General features: G+C 41.3%; 2 protein-coding genes and 1 non-coding gene across 5 annotated transcripts; 1 reads left to right on the top strand and 2 right to left on the bottom strand.

Annotated features, from left to right (window-relative positions):
* Window positions 1–1,791: 1,791 nt before the first annotated feature.
* LOC107845923 lies at window positions 1,792–7,220 on the bottom strand. 3 transcript variants are annotated; one of them, XM_016690449.2, is made up of 3 exons: window positions 6,619–7,220; window positions 4,030–6,013; window positions 1,792–2,611 (listed from the first exon to the last, which is right to left on the bottom strand). In XM_016690449.2, the coding sequence occupies exons 2-3, from the start codon at window positions 4,937–4,939 to the stop codon at window positions 2,607–2,609; spliced, it is 915 nt and encodes a 304-aa protein (XP_016545935.1). In that variant the 5' UTR covers window positions 4,940–6,013; window positions 6,619–7,220; the 3' UTR covers window positions 1,792–2,606. The 3 variants fall into 3 exon arrangements, with proteins under 3 accessions (XP_016545935.1, XP_016545931.1, XP_016545925.1); XM_016690445.2 differs by having other exon boundaries at window positions 4,041–6,013; XM_016690439.2 differs by having other exon boundaries at window positions 1,792–6,013.
* A 3,303-nt stretch (window positions 7,221–10,523) lies between these two features.
* On the bottom strand, window positions 10,524–11,378 carry LOC107860930. The gene has a single exon (XM_016706369.2). The coding sequence runs from the start codon at window positions 11,376–11,378 to the stop codon at window positions 10,524–10,526; it is 855 nt and encodes a 284-aa protein (XP_016561855.2).
* Window positions 11,379–12,223: 845 nt separating this feature from the next.
* On the top strand, window positions 12,224–12,330 carry LOC124886807. The gene has a single exon (XR_007044215.1). It is a non-coding gene; the product is annotated as a small nucleolar RNA R71 (small nucleolar RNA).
* The last annotated feature ends 4,766 nt before the right edge of the window (window positions 12,331–17,096 follow it).

Below are 17,096 nucleotides of genomic sequence, written 5' to 3'. Positions count from 1 at the left end.
ATTTTTCTATTTATCCAATGTGAGACAATTGGTATATAACAATCGCCTCCGCTTGAAAATCAATGAACTATTTGGACACGACTGGACATAGTTGATCACGACTGGCAACTTTCTTGGGTCCAGACCACCACTCCTGACACACATGCCATCACTTTGAGTCGTGGCCCAATGCATGAACCCAGTTGGTCACTGTTGATACTCCTCTTGGATCCAGGACATCACTCCTGACACACAGTCCGCCACTCTGAGTCACAGCCTCATGCATGAAATCAATGACCTCGTTAATCACGATTGAGGCCAGTTGGCCACTGCTGATACCGCTTTTGGATCCAAGCCACTACTCTTGTAGTGCATCTATCAATGTTTTCCACTTTTGAATACTTTATTTTCAGCACTCTCAAATTATTAATTAGAACATTTTCAAGTTCTTGATGTAATTATTTAAACAAAGAGCTTGTTAATAAGTCACAGTTAGAAACCCTTGAGAAAAAAGAAAAATAATTTTTTTCTTAGGCCGTTCGATTGATTGGATAATGATAATAACGTCTCGATAAAATCTGGTTAAGGATATTAATTATTTTAGATTATTTTACCCCATTATTTGTCGATAAATAATGAAATTAGTTATCCCATATAAAAAAGTTGAAATTGCCTATTAATTTTATAAGATTTTTTAAGTCATGAAATATCATTGTCTGTCTCATTTCGTATATCAAACCGACTCTCATGACATTATTTTATAATACATTCATAGGACAGTTCTTTAATTATTTCATATTTTTCAGAACATGTACTATATAGCCCACGGTTTCGGGGGTTGGCCCAGGTTCCGGGCTTGCTGTGGGTCGATAATCGGCCGGGTCATGACAGGGAGGCTAGGGAGCGGCCTAGTGTTGTCCATTTATGTGGGCGGGGCTATTTGGATGGTAAAACAGGCGAACCGGTGCAAACAAGACATTTTTGGGCCAAATCAATGTGTTATAGCCCATGGTTCTGGGATGGGTCCGAGGTCTAGGCGTGTTGTGGGCCGAAAATAGATCGGATGCCTATCCTTTGATTCTCTCGAACTTAAAGAACGTGTTGTTTATTCAACTATTTCCATATGTAGGCAGATTTGGTTAAGGCATTTGCCCTTAATCTAAAGGTTAGAAGCTTTAGAGTGCACGTAAATCCTTCCTTTTCCCAACATACACTTTCCTCTCGGACAAGTGATGTTCATGGGATAGACTTGTTACACTCAAGAGAGGTCGTTACAGTTCTCCACAAGCACCTTCCTCTCGGACAAGTGATTGGTTCATCGAAGTAACCTAACAATGCCTTCCTCTCAGACAGGTGATGTTCTAGTGCTGACCCTTCTAGTGTGCATACAAGGGCTTACCTTTCAAGTCGCGAACAAGAAGAATCGTTACATTGCTCGACAAGCACCTTCCTCTCGGACAAGTGATTGCTTCATCAAAGTAACCCAACAACACTTTCCCTTTGGACATGTGGTGTTATAGTGCTGATTCTTCTAGCTACAAACAAGAGAATTCGTTACATTCTCGACAAGCACCTTCCTTTCGGACAAGTGATTGCTTCATTGAAGTAACCCAACAACACTTTCCTCTCGGATAAGTGATGTTATAGTGCTGACTTCGTCTAGTCTGCAAGTAAGAAAAGTCATTAAAAGCGAAGAAAGGTTTATACAACATCAAGTGTCCATGAAACTCAAATTGATTCACAACCCAAAACTAGTTACTTACATCAAGGCTTCCATAACTCTAGTTATGGAAGCTTAGCCACACATTTCCATAGAAGAAATAGAAGATATCATTGTATTACTCATAAATAATGCAATGTTACTTACAACAATTACAAGAATAAGTTCTTGGGTCCTCAATAGAGATGAAGTGATTGGATCCACAAGCTAGTGCTTAGTTTCCCAATATGAACTTAGTTACCAATGAGTTTTACAATCTAGAAAACTTGATGGAAAATGAAAGATGAAAGCTAGATCTGTCTAGATCTGGAAATGTAGATCTCAGATCTATCCCCTAAAAAGAATAGTCAAAGAGTAGGTGAGAATGTAGAATAACTAAGCTAAGATGGAGACTAAGAAAAATTGAAGGTGTCTAAGCATGGATAGTGCCAACTAAACCCTAGCACTTAGTATTTATAGCATTTCTAAAAGTCAGGGTTCCAAAATTCAAACATAACTTCGCCGCGTCAAACCCGATGGTAAAAGTCGACGGTACGTCGCAGGTCCGATGGTGCCGTCGCATATACTGTCGCTGGGTTTCCAGTGATGTTGAGTGTTGCTTCTGTTTGACGGTCGAGGTCGATGATCTGTTGAAGGTCCGACAGCCTGTTGGAGCATACCATTGCTTGTTTCTAGTGTTTGGCATTTCCATCTTCAAGTTGACAGTGTAAATTGACGGTCCATCGAATGTCCGACGTCCTGTCGGATCGTACCGTCGCTTGGATTCCAGTAAGGTGTCCTTCTGGATTTGGTCGACGATCCTGTTTGACGGTCCGTTGCAATACCGACGTTCCGTTGCCTGTGCCATTGTAGGTCATTTTTCCTTTGTTTTGCCCAGCTTTTCCAAGTTATCACTTCCACTTCGCTTTTATTCTGAAAACACTAAAATACAATGTTAAATACACACTAGTTGCTTGAAAACATTCAATTATCTTAAGGAAAATGCCTAAAATGTTCCGTCGAATACCGGAACATCAACACCCTCAACTTAAGACAGTTGTTTGTCCTCAAGCAACTCAGCACCTATATTGCAAATAAGGACAACACAATGACAGGCCCTTTACTACCGAACTAGTTCTCCCACAATCATTTACTCATCACCCAAATCATCTGATTAGACATGTCAGAGTCTATAGTTGGCATTGTTTAAACTTCAATTTCTCTATTAAAACATGAATACAACAATCTAAAGAGATTAGTTGGAGTAATCATGACTCATGTTGCCCTCACAGTAAGAGATCCACCACTCAAAAGTATTTTGTGGATATAAGTCAAAACTCTCTCACTCATCAAAGAAGTTACTAACATAGCATATGTACCCATAAGCTTGCCTTTATCTATGTATGCCCCCCATATAGCTGAGTTTTAAGATCAAGCAGGTCTTATATCGGCTTATAACAAAGCTTCAGGTAAGGTGAGGACACTCTTTTTTTGGGTGGAATGACTCATTACTAAACTCTCCTTTCCTTAACATATTTACAGCTCCAATTTGTTAGTTTATTAATTTTGTTTACAACCTTTATTACCCAGTCTCTTTCAAATCACAACCTTTATACAAGCATCAGCCACCCTCAACTTATGTTGAGGCAGTCATTTAAGGTACACAATATCTTTGAACAACTCAAGGAAAAATGCTTTTATTTTACATTCTGATCCAACTTTCCTGGGTACTTGTATCTTGACACTAGCCACCCACAACTTAGGTGTCTTACCTAAGTTAAAGTGCATAATGCTCAATGTTGAGCCAGGGCCAGAGTTAGGTACTAATACTCTAAGGAGAGTTGTTGACAACTATTTGGATTTGAAATTTTTTTACTAAAGGCTCAAAAGGGGTGCAAGTGATAAAAACTCTTTAGTGGGGTAGTTTATTTTGGCTAAGTGGACTAAAAGAACAATGTGGCCTGCTATCACTTCCTATCCAATCAACTATAAAAAGACATCAATTAAACTAGGCAAGTTCTAGGTATTCTACTATGCAAGAACTAATACAAATTCTCGCACACACAATAGCAACTAAGTGCCAATGTTATTTGCTATCTGTATTTGTAATAGGATGCCACACAACAACTTCATGACAACACTTTTATTTCATTAAACATTACTAGCAACATAAGTTTAAAGAAATAAAATTGCAATTTTTTAAAGTTAATCCTAAAAACAAAAGTAACACTGTCACTTATTTAAACTTAAAATGATAACAGAATCCTAGCATGCACAAGTGCATCCCACCCTCACAGAAAAACATGCTTTATCCTCAATGCATAAAGTGTAAGTACAAGGTTGGGATATACTTGTGGTGCACCTCTTACTCATCTGAGGCATCTGTGAGATGTGGTGAGGCTCCTGCATCCTCACCCTATGGCACGTTTGAGGTATCACATCTCGAGTTGGTTTTGAAATTTTCTCCCTAGCTGGGGAAGTACTGGTAGATACTCCTGCGGCTTCATCCTTATGTCTTTTCTGCTCCCTTGCTTCTGATTTCCTAGATTTCTTGGTCGCTCGCTTTACCTCAAATGCTTCCAACTCTTTCGGTGATATGGCTTCTATCCGGCATTTTCTTTCCTCTTGTTTGGCTAATTTATTTACTGCCCTCTCTGTGGTTTCATTTGTCTCTGCAGCTTGCTTGCCTTGGTCCTTGATTGGATTTCCAAAAAGATCAACAAGACCCTCGTTATTGTCGCTGGGAATCTGAACAGGATCAACGGAGGGCTGCTGTGGTATCTGAATTAACCCGTCTATATCTGTCCACATCTTTCTAACTTCCTTAATTACATTTGCAAAATCGAGGATAGACTTCTCCGCTAACCTCTTATTGACACGCTCCTCCATGTTATCCATTCGGAGCTGAATATTTCTATATGGGCGTAATGCATCTTCGATGATCCGCTCAATAAAAGGTTTGAAGTTTTTTCCCCAAATAGCTATTTGTTTTTCAACCTTATTAACTCGACGCACCATCTTTGCAAAGTTGTCAGGGTTCATCTTGTACTCTGAAGGTAGGGGCCGGACAGATGTAGAGTCTGGGATCCTGCCCATCGGCATGGAGGCTGATCCTGAAGAGGTGGTAGGCGGTGCATAAACAGTTAAAGGCATAGGCATACCTGCAGAAAATGCTGATGTGTCAAGCAGCACCGGGGCAGACTGAGTCTGTTGAGCCCGAAGCTTGTTTTTCCTCAAATCGAACCTCGACTCATCTTTCATCTTTTCTATGTCTTATTTATGTAGCGTCGGGACCTCATTATCAATTCTGCTTATTAGCGGAACATTTGCCTTTTTGAATAGTTTGGTGATGAGGCAGGGAAATGGTAATGCCGCGTGAGTCTTGTGGATATGGAAGAATAGCTGGTCAGCGATGATGTGAACAAAATCCACTGTGAAGCCCTCAATCAAGGCAGCATTAAGTACAACTCTGGTGCTTTCCAATCAATCATCACCACCCGTAGGCATGAGCCTAAGTCTCACAAATGCCCACCAGAATTTGGATCAAAAGCTCAGGGACTTCTTTGATATGTGATCATGAGAGTTATGTAGCCATGAAGGAGCCCCTCCATCTATCAAAATCCTTGCTATCCAGGGCCTTTGTTCACCCTTGTGAATAGCCGGTGCTCTAAATCAGGAATCGCCCCTGGGATTTGATAGTCAGGCCCAAACAAGAATCTATTCAGTGTCCTTTCAGAAATATCAATATCAACGTCGCGTCTAGAACTATATCTAACTTGTTTTGGTCAGCTAGTGAACGACCTTTTGGGAAAGCCTTCTTCAACAACGCCAAATAGTTGGCAAAGAATTCCCTAACCAAGTTCAGTTGGTGGGCACCAAGTGGCCTACTCATCCAATCTAGCTGGTAGTCTTGGAATCGTCGCTCCAGTTCTGGGTATTCATGGAGGGTTGTTGTAATTATCTGGTGTTCTTTAAAAATTTCCCTTTTGATTTGCGTCCTGTCCGTTGGTTCAAAATGCTTGTAGAACTCATCACGATATCCTGGCACTTGCCATCTTATCGCTTCCCGTAACTGCGCATCCTTGCGCCGAATCAAGTTTGGATCCTTCTATTAAGGAACATCCTCCTGAACGGGGCTAGATGCTTCCACTCCTGCTTTGACTGGATCTGGAATAGGGGTAATATTGTGACTGCTCTCAATGACCTCTTCGGATGAAGAGGATGAAGACACTCTCGGATGACGACTTTGTCTAGTTATTCTGGCCGGTGGATTAGAGGTTTGGCCTGATTGTTGGCCTTTGCCTCTTCCTTGTGGTCGTTTTGGAGCCATGGTACCTAACATACAACAATTATCAAAGTACAAAAGAGAAATCAAAAGAAAGAAAAATATTTGAACAGCGACGGTGAGGTGCGACGATCCGTCGCACATGCGACGGTGCATCGACCTTGACCATTGGAGCCCTTTCAATGACCAAGATCCTGAGTCAGGTACGATGGTGGGTTGTGATATTCCATCGAATAAGCGATGGTTCATCGGTCCCTATCGTCGAATAATTCCAGTGAAGGTGTGGCCTGCTCAGGTGCGACGGTGACAAGTGATGGTCCGTCGCAAGACCGATGTACCGTCGATGCGTACCGTCGCAGGTCATTTTTCAATCTTAGCCTCTTTTAGGCATTTCATCAAACACTTTGTGTGTTTCTTATTTAAAGGTGATTTTGCACAGTATTTTTCGTTCTCATTCATCACCTTAGTACAACATTCTTAGTCCATGGGTTACTCAGACTTCCCCCAGGATAATGCGTACTCGATTTCTGCTCAAATCAAACCCAGATATTGTTGACAAGAAGCAAAGGAAATATTCATGCAATTTTGTATCTTTTACTTATTCGATTTGTTTATTATGATAAATGAACTAAAGATGTAAGTGCAAGAATCATACCTGGAGTGTACAGGATTTGAAGTATTGCTTCAAACCCTAAGCAAGGAATTTTACCCACCTTCTGACTATTTGCTATAATGAGAATGAAGTGTTTGCTTGTGTAATGAGAGAAGGAAAGGGAGTTTAAATAGAGAGATGAAAGGTTTTTAAAGAAAATAAAAGGGTGCAGGCTATTTGAAAAGGTGGGAGTTATAAGTAACCATTCCACTTTATCAATGTAAAACCATTTGGATAATTTTGATATTTAAAATCGGCTATTTAAAGCGATCCGATTCAATCCGCGAGACTTAGGGTTAAGTGCGACGGTGTATGCGATGGTCTGTTGAATGTGCGACGGTTTGTCGGTTCTACCGTCTATACTTTCCAGTGAACTCATCTGGAACTTGTCATTGAGGTGAACTTCAACGGTAAGCCGGATGTACGATGGTCCGTCGGTGTCTGCCGTCGCATATCTTCCAGAATCTCTATTTCTGAACTAGGTTCAATGATGGCCCTCGACATCCCATCGCATATGCGACGGTTCGTCGGAGTCCTCTATCGATTACCCTGAATCTCTTTAGTGTCTGCTTTTAGCACCTAGGTACCTGCACACTTACATAAACTCTTCAGTTTTGCATAAAACAACTACTTATTCTTTAAAGGAATGAAACAAAACAACAAAAACATGGGTTGCCTCACTAGTGCCTGATTTATTATCGCGGCATGACTTAGTTGCCTCGATTACTCAGATTTCCTCGAGATCAATGTCAATCACAATATTTATTGCATCTTGTGGACTGATATATAACTTCACCCGCTGCCTGTTAACTTTGAACGTACTGCCATTTTCATGTTCGATCTCCACTATGCCAGATGCATAAACTTGGTAAACTTTAAATGGACCAAACCATTTGGACATTTCCCTGGAAATAGCTTCAGCCTGGAATTGAAAAGGAGTACCAAATCACCTTTTTGGAAGGTACGATGCGTGATTCGCTGATCATGGTACTTCTTCGACTTTTCTTTGTAGAGGTCCGCCTGCTCATAGGCATTGAGATGAAATTCATCCATCTCATTAAGCTGTCCCATCCTCAATTTCGCAGCTTCATTCTATTCCAAGTTCAACTTCTTCAAAGCCCACAAAGCTTTATGCTCTAATTCCACCGGCAAGTGACACGCCTTACCATAAACCATTTGGTAGGGGGACATGCCGATGGGGTTTTTGAATATTGTTCGATATGCCCAAAGGGCATCATCCAGCTTACGCGACCAATCTTGCTGACTAGCATTTACGATTTTGGCCAATATGGATTTAATTTCTCTGTTGGACACCTCTACTTGTCCGCTAGTTTGTGGATGGTATGGAGTGGGTGGCCACCTTATGTTGTTTAACTCCATATTTAGCCAATGTGGCTCAGAATAGTCTGTTGCAGAAGTGAGATCCCCCATCACTTATGATTGTGCGTGGAACCCTAAATCTAGAAAAAAGGTGCTTTTTTAGAAATGCAACGACTCTTCTCCCTTCATTATCGACTAGTGCAATGGCTTCAACCCATTTTGATACGTAGTCCACTATAACCAAAATATAATTCATATTGTAAGAGCTTACAAATGGTCCCATGAAGTCTATTCCCTAAACATTGAACAGCTCTACCTCCATTATCCTATTCATCGGTATCTCATGTTGTTTGGAAATCGAGCCTTGTCGCTGACATTGGTCGCATCTTCGGACAAACTCATAACCATCATTGAATAGGTTGGGCCAATGGTAACCGCTTTGTAATACTTTTTGGGACGTTCGATATCCTGCGTGGTGTCCTCTAACAGGAGAAGAATGACATGCTTCTAGGATATTCACCATCTCTACCTCTGGGACACACCTCCTTATAATATTATCAGCACACTTTCAAAACACGTATGGTTCATCCCAAAAGTAGTATACCATATCACGCAGAAATTTCTTCTTTAGTTGGAAGGAGAGATTTTCCAGAATCACTTTGCTTACCACATAGTTAGCGAAGTTTGCATACCAGGGTATCTTTTCAAGTGTAGCTGCCAAGATCTCTTCATCCAAAAATGCATCATCAATCTCGAATTCACCTGCTACTTTATGTTTCCCTTCAAGCCTTGATAGATGGTCTGCCACTTGATTTTCACATCCTTTACGGTCTCTTACATCAAAATCAAAATCTTGCAGTAGCAGAACCCACCGAATCAGTCTTATCTTTGCATCCTTTTTGGCCATTAGATATCTCAAAGCAGCATGGTCAGTGTGTACGACTATCTTAGTTCCTAGTAGATATGCTCAAAACTTTTCAAAGGCGTATACCACTGCAAGGAGTTTTTGTTCTGTGATGGTGTAGTGTTTTTGTGCCCCATTCAGTGCTTTGCTCGCATAATAAATTGGATGAAAAATCTTCTCACGCTTTTGGACTAGGACAACACCTAGCGCCACTCCACTGGCGTCGCACATAATTTCAAAGGGCATTGACCAATCAGGTGCGACGATCACGGGGGCAGCGACAAGCTTCTCCTTAAGGCATTTAAATGCCTTCCTGCACTCTTCATAAAATACAAACTTAGCTTCCTTCTCTAGAAGTTTGCACAGTGGACTTGCGATTTTGGAGAAGTCTTTAATAAATGGGCGGTAGAATCCAGCATGCCCCAAGAAACTACGAACTCATTTCACAGAGATATGAGGGGGTAATTTCTCAATCACTTCTACCTTTGCCTTGTCGACTTTAATTCCATTTGATGAAATTCTGTGCCTTAGAACAATGCCCTCCTTCACCATGAAGTGACATTTTTCCTAATTGAGTACGAGGTTAAATTCTTCACATCGTTATAAGGATTTATGAGGTTCCCCAAACACAGCTCAAATGAATCTCCAACCACCGAGAAATCATCCATGAACACTTCCAAAGTGTCTTCAACCATGTCTGAAAATATGGATGTCATACATCTCTGGAAAGTGGCTGGTGCATTACATAACTCAAAAGGCATTCGCTTGAATGCAAAAGTGCCATACGGGCATGTGAACGTCGTCTTCTCGTGGTATTCATGAGCAATATAGATTTTTTTATAGACAGAATAACAATCTAAGAAGTAATACCATCCCGTTTCCGCTAAATGATCTAGTTAGTATTTGATCCATAAAGGGCATTGGGAAATGATCTTTTAATGTCCACGAGTTCAGATTTCCATAGTTCATATAAATTCTCCACCCGATGACTGGTCTGAGTGTAATTAACTTATTCTTTTCATTGACGACCACTATCAGGCCCTCCTTTTTGGGCACATACTGTACGGGGCTCACCCACTTGCTGTCTGAAATAGGATAGACTACCTATGCATCAAGCCATTTGATAATCTCCCTTTTCAATACTTCTTCCATTGGTGGATTTAGTCTCCATTGATGTTCGATGGTCAGCTTGCAATTTTCCTCAAGATGTATCTTATGCATGCAAATGCCCGGAGGAATGCCAATAATATCGACAATAGTCCAGCCTATTGCTTTCTTGTACTTCTGAAGCACCAAAACAAGTGCTTCCACCTGTTGATCATCCAAGTCAGCTGCAATAATGATAGGTAATATGTTTTCATTGCCTAGAAACACATACTTTAAATGGCTTGGCAGCTCTTTCAATTCCAACACCGGTGGCTCTTCAATGGATGGCTTAGCCGGCGGTGTTGGTCGATTCTTCAGATCTAAATTTAGTTTTTTGGGTGCACATAAATACGAACCCATTCCATTCAATGCACAAATGGTCTCTTCATAATCCTCAATACCCTCACTGTTGAAATTTATTATAACCACTGCTAGAGGTTCAACAACATCCTTCTTATAGTATTGAGACCTCTCTATCATCTTCATATTACACATCCTCAATAGATAGCACACTCGTTTCTTTGGGTTGTTTCATGGACTAACAGACATCAAACTTGACAACCTCATCAGTTAATTTGAATAACAGTTGGTTAGCTCGCAGATTGATGAGCACGCTGCCCATGGCAAGGAAAGGTCGACCTAAGATTATGGTCACCTCAAAGTCTACTTCATAGTCTAAGATGACAAAATCTAAAGGGAATATAAAATTCTCCACTTTGACAAGCACGTCATACAGTATTCCCACAGGTCGCTTTATTGATGTATCGGCCATCACTAATCTCATGTTTATGGGCGTAGGATTGCCCAAACCCAGCTTCTTATAGATTACTAGTGGCATCAAATTGATGTTTTCTCCCGGATCACATAACGCCTTAGCAAACTCAAAGGACCCGATTGTGCATGGAATAGTGAATGCTTTGGGGTCTGCTTTCTTTTGTACCAAAGACCTTGTGGAAATAGCTCCACAGTGATGGAGATTATCTTTTAACTCATGGATGACTGCTCGCTTTTTAGTGACTAGGTCTTTCATAAATTTAGCGTACCCGAGCATCTGCTCCAATGCTTCAACCAATGGAAAATTTATTGTCAACTGTTTAAGCATTGCCATGAATTTACCAAACTTTATGTCATCGGCCTTCTTCTTCAACCTATAGGGAAAAAGAGGTGGTGCTCTAGGAATAGGAGTAAGAACTACTTCCTTTTCCTTCTGCTTTCCTTCCTCTAACTCATCAATCGGTTGACTGTTAGGGGGAGTTTCATTATCTTCCAGCTTTTCAGGTTCTGCTGGAAAACTTTCTTTATTTTTGCTACCTTTATCGGCTACTTCATTAACAACATTTTTGCTCACAGAAGGACCTGGTAGTGTCTTACCACTCCTGGTGGTAATTGCCATATAAGCACCGTTATTTTGAGGATTTTGTATTGTATTGCTCGGAAGTGTGCCACTATTTCACTGGTTCACTGAGACAGATAATTGGTTCATTTGTTGCTCTAATTGTTTTATTGAAGCTGTACGTGAACCAATCATTTGATTTGCAGAAGATATATCTCGCCTCATTTCATTCATTGTGATCGCTTGTGCTTCTTGGATTTTCATTATTTTGCCCGTCTGTGCCTCTTGATTCTTCATTAATTGGGCAAACATTTCCTCCATGGACATCTTCCCTGAACTAGTTGTAGCAGCTTTACGATTTGTAGGAGGAACGTACAAACCGCTCCTGTTCCCCCTATTCTTCCAATTGTCTTGGTCGTGCTCCCTATAGCCTGATTTCTCGTAGTAATTTTGCCCTTGATTTCCTTGGCTACTTTTGTAGAAGTTTTGACCTTGGTTTCCTTGGCCACTGCCTCGGAAACACCCTGGTTATACACATAATTTGCTTCTTCTTTGCCTTCAGATTCATCTCGCCCATGAGCACCCACTTCTTTTACTCGCTCCATTTTACCAGATAGTAAATGCTTGGTTAGCAGATCCATCTGAGTTTTCAAGTGAGTCATGTCTTGCTCACGTTCTTCTTCTCTTCGCCTTTGTTCAACTATCATGTCCATAAACATAGTAGAGCTTGCTACCTCGGACTCCCTAGTATGCCACGCTCTACTTTGCTTTGTCATACGATCAAGCATTTCAACTGCCTCTGGATAAGTAAGATCCATGAATGCTCCACTTGCTGCATTATCCATAACTTGCTTCGTCATCGACTTTAAGGCTCGATATAATATCTCTATTAGGTGGACATTGGTCAATGATGATTAGGGCACTGCCTGAGCTTCTTCTTGAACCTCTCCTAAGTTTCATAGAGAGCTTCAGTAGTAAGCTGTCTAAAGTTGCTGATTTCATCCCTCAGCTGTGCTCACTTCAATGGCGGGAAGAATCTCTCAAGAAATACATCTTTCAATTGATTCCGATGTGTAATGAAACCTAGAGTTAACCCGTTCAACCATAGAGTTGCTTCTCCAGGCCGAGATAATAGAAATAGCCGCAACCGAATAGCATTTTGACCAACTCCAAGGTTTTTAAATGATCTGTATGTTGTGATAAAATTTATCAAATACATATTCGGGTCATCGCCTGCCAGGCCACCAAATAACCCATTGAGATGTAGTAACTGAATCATGGTGCTTATGGTGTTGAACTTTGCCCTTGGTACTAATGGCGGAGGAATGATAGCTCCTGTTGCACCTACTCCATCCAGATCATCATCATCATCATTATCAATATCCAATTGCACTGCTTGACGTTCTGGCCTTGCCCATCCACAACAATTTCTATTGGCATGCCTGTTTGTCGGGCCAAGCATAGCATCGACGCGTCGCTGATTCATCGGATTCAACAACTCATCATCGCCTAGATCCTCATTTTCTAGGTTTATTCTACGATCTGCATTGTCCACATTTTGCTGACGTAATTCCGCATTAGCCAAAGCGCCAATCTGTTAACTTTTTGTTGGTTTGCCATTCTACCTATCAGTTGAGGTTCAGGATTAAATGGTAATAATGGTTCTCCCGAACTTCTGGTTTGTGGCATCAACCACAATACCTGTAACTAACAAAAACAACAAACAACATAAAATTCAAAAATTTAACTAGTCAGTCAATTAACACAAATAAACTTAATCGACAACCATATTCCCCAGCAATGGCGCTAAAATTTGATACGCCCAAATTACACCTCTCTTACGAGAATGTAAGCGGTCGCTGTCAAATATAGAACCCAACTAGGTTGGGGTCGAATCCCACAGAGAATAAGATGTTAATATAAGCTACTTGTGATACAATCGGCTAATAGCTAATAGTTTCCACTAAATGGAGGGTTTGGATAGTTTGATGTATGATCTAATTTACTATAAAATAACTCAAACTGAAAATTCTATTTTCAAGTAGTAAGTCAAGATGTTAAACAAATCAGAGTTATGGTTACCAAGATGTGTGAACTGCTATGGCTGTGAATCTCGTTAGAGTCCTATTTGTTAACGTAAGTTGTAAGGGTAGTTGAATCCTATTATTTACCCATTCAGCTCTCGATCTCAGTGGGTAGACTATTCTTTGATTCTCTCAAACTTAACGAACGTGTTGTTTATTCAGTTGTTTTCTCATGTAGGCAGATCCGGTTAAGGCATTTGCCCTTAATCTAAAGGTTGGAAGCTTTAGAGTGCATGTAAATCCTTCCTTTTCCCAACATACACTTTTCTCTCGGACAAGTGATGTTCGTGGGCTATCCCTGTTACACTCAAGAAAGGTCGTTACAGTTCTCCACAAGCACCTTCCTCTCGAACAAGTGATTGGTTCATCGAAGTAACCTAACAACACCTTCCTCTTGGATAGGTGATGTTCTATTGCTGACCTTTCTAGTGCGCATACAAGGGATTACCTTTCAAGTCACGAACAAGAAGAATCGTTACATTGCTCGACAAGCACCTTCCTCTCGGACAAGTGATTGCTTCATCGAAGTAACCCAACAACACTTTCCCTTTGGACATGTGGTTTTATAGTATTGATTGTTCTATTTATAAATAAGAGAAATTGTTACATTGCTCGACAAGTACCTTCCTTCCTGACAAATGATTGCTTCATTGAAGTAACCCAACAACACCTTCCTCTCGAACAAGTGATGTTATAGTGCTGACTTTGTCTAGTCTGCAACTAAGAAAAGTCATTAAAACCGAAGAAAGGCTTATACAACATCAAGTGTTCATGGAACTCAAATTGATTCACAACCCAAAACTAGTTACTTACATCAAGGCTTCCATAACTCTAGTTATGGAAGCTTAGCCACACATTTCCATTGAAAAAATAGAAGATATCATTGTATTACTCATAAATAATGCAATGTTACTTACAACAATTACAAGAATAAGTTCTTGGGTCCTCAATAGAGATGAAGTGATTGGATCCACAAGCTAGTGCTTAGTTTTCCAATATGAACTAAGTTACCAATGAGTTTTACAATCTAGAAAACTTGATGGAAAATGAAAGATGAAAGCTAGATCTGTCTAGATCTAGAAATGTAGATCTCAGATCTATCCCCTAAAAAGAATAGTCAAAGAGTAGGTGAGAATGTAGAAAAACTAAGCTAAGATGGAGACTAAGAAAAATTAAAGGTGTCTAAGCATGGATAGTGCCAACTGAACCCTAGCACTTAGTATTTATAGTATTCCCAAAAGTCAGGGTTCCAAAATTCAAACATAACTTCGCTGCATCAAAACCAACGGTGAAAGTCCGGTACGTCGCAGGTCCGACGGTGTTGTCACATATACCGTCGCTGGGTTTCCAGTGATGTTGAGTGTTGCTTATGTTCGACAGTTGAGGTAGATGGTCCGTTAAAGGTTCGACGGACTATCGAAGCATACCGTCACTTGTTTCTAGTGTTTGGTATTTCCATCTTCAAGTTGACGGTGCAAGTTGATGGTCCATCGAATGTTTGACATCCTGTCGGATCGTACCATCATTTGGATTCCAGTAAGGTATCCTTCTAGATTTGGCTGACGATTCGTCGCAATACCGATGTTCCATCACTTGTGCCATCGCAGGTCATTTTTCCTTTGTTTTGCCCAGCTTTTCCAAGTTATCACTTCCACTTAGCTTTTATTCTGAAAACACTAAAATACAATGTTAAATACAAACTAGTTGCTTAAAAACATTCAATTATCTTAAGAAAAAGGCCTAAAATATTCCATCTAATATCGAAACATCAGTGGGCCTGGGGTAGGGTGTGATTTTGACAAAAAATTGATCAGGTGTGGGCCTTTTTTAAAAACAAGGAGGTTTGGGTGGTCAAACGAGAGAAATGGCCCGAACATACTATTTTTAAGCCAATTCAATGTGCTAAAACCCACGATTTTCAGGGTGGGCATAGGGACCGGATGTGATTTTGACTGAAAATAGATCGGGCTGCCCTAGAAAGGCTGAGAGCAACCTAGTGAGGCCTTATTTGAGAAACGGGGTGGTTTGGGTGGTTAAACAGGCAAAACAGCGTGAACGGTCTATTTTCAGGCCAAATCGATATGCTATAGCCTACGATTTTCAGGTTGGACGCAGGGTCAAAGAGTGATTTTTGTCAAAAATCGATCGAGCTGCCCCAGGAAGGCTGGGGAGCAGCCTAGTATTGATCTTATTTTAGAATGGGGCAGTTTGCATGGTAAAACGAGCGAAACAACACAAATGAAGAATTTTTGGGCCAAATCAGTGTGTTGTAGCCCATGGTTTTTTTGGTGGTCCCAATGGACGGGCGTGATTTTGGCCAAAAATTCTAGGATGCCTCAAGGAGGCTGGGTAGCGCCCTAGTGTGGGCTTTTTTTGAGAACGGGGTGGTTTGGGTGGTCAAATGGGCCAAACCGCGTCAATGGGCCATTTTTAGGCTAAATTGTGGTGCTATAACCCATGGTTTTTGGGGTGGGCCTGTGGCTGAGTGTGATTTTTACTGAAAATTAACCGGGCTACTCCAGAAAGGATGGGGAGCACCATAGTATGGGCCTTTTTTTTTAGAACGGGGCGATTTGGGTGGTTAAACGGGTGAAATGACGTGAACAGACTATTTTCGGGACAAATCTGTGTGCTATAGCCCCCGATTTTGGGGTGGGCTCAGGGGTCGTGCTTGATTTTAGCCGGAAATTGACTGGGCTACCCCAGGTAGGCTGGGGAGCACCCTAGTGTGTGCCTTTTTTAAAAACAGGGCCATTTTTGTGGTCAAACGGGTGAAACGAGGTAAATGGGACATTTTTAAGCCAAATCGGTGTGCTATAGCCCATAATTTTTGGGGTGGGCCCGAAAGACGGATGTGATTTTGACTGAAAATCGAACGGACTGCCCTAGGGGCTGATGAAAGGCCTAGTGTAGGCCTTTGTTTGAGAACGGAGTAGTTTGGGTGGTCAAATGGGTGAAACGATGTGAATGGGCTATTTTCAGGATAAATCTGTATGCTATAGCCCACAATTTTGGGGTGGGCTCAGGGGTTGTACTTAATTTTGATTGAAAATCGAATAGGCTGCCCTAGGGAGGCTTGGGAAGCACTCTACCAAGGGCCTATTTTGAGAACGGAGAGATTTGTGTAGTCAAATAGGGAAAATGACATGAATGGACCATTTTGGAGCCAAATCGGTGTTCTTGTTTTTGGGGTGGGCCAGGAAGCCGGATGTAATTTTGGCTGAAAATCGGGTGCGCTGCCCCAGAGGGGATGATAAAACGCCTAGTGTAGGCCTTTTTTGAGAACGGGGCAGTTTGGGTGGTAAAATGGGCAAAACAATGTGAAAGGGTCATTTTCAGACCAAATCGGTGTGCTATAGCCTACAGTTTTCAGGGTGGTCCCAAGTATCGGGCTTGATTTTTGTTGAAAATCGACTGGGATGACGCTGGGAGGCTAGGGAGCGTCCTAGTTATGTTTTTTGAGAATGGGGCGATTTGAGTATTCAAACGGGAGAAGCGACATAAACAAACCATTTTTGGGCCAGATCGGTGTGCTAGCCCACGATTTCTCGGGTGGACCCGAGGGCCAAGCGTGATTTTTGCCAAAAATTGATCGGGATGCCCCTTGAGGCTGGGGAGCGGCCTAGTGTTAGATTTTTTTTGACAAAATAGGTAGTTTGGGTGGCCAAACGGCGCTAACAGGCTATGTTCAAGC

The sequence above is a fragment of the Capsicum annuum genome, chromosome 8 (assembly GCF_002878395.1).
Source record: "Capsicum annuum cultivar UCD-10X-F1 chromosome 8, UCD10Xv1.1, whole genome shotgun sequence".
Lineage (NCBI taxonomy): Eukaryota > Viridiplantae > Streptophyta > Magnoliopsida > Solanales > Solanaceae > Capsicum > Capsicum annuum.
This window is presented reverse-complemented; position numbering and strand designations above follow the sequence as displayed.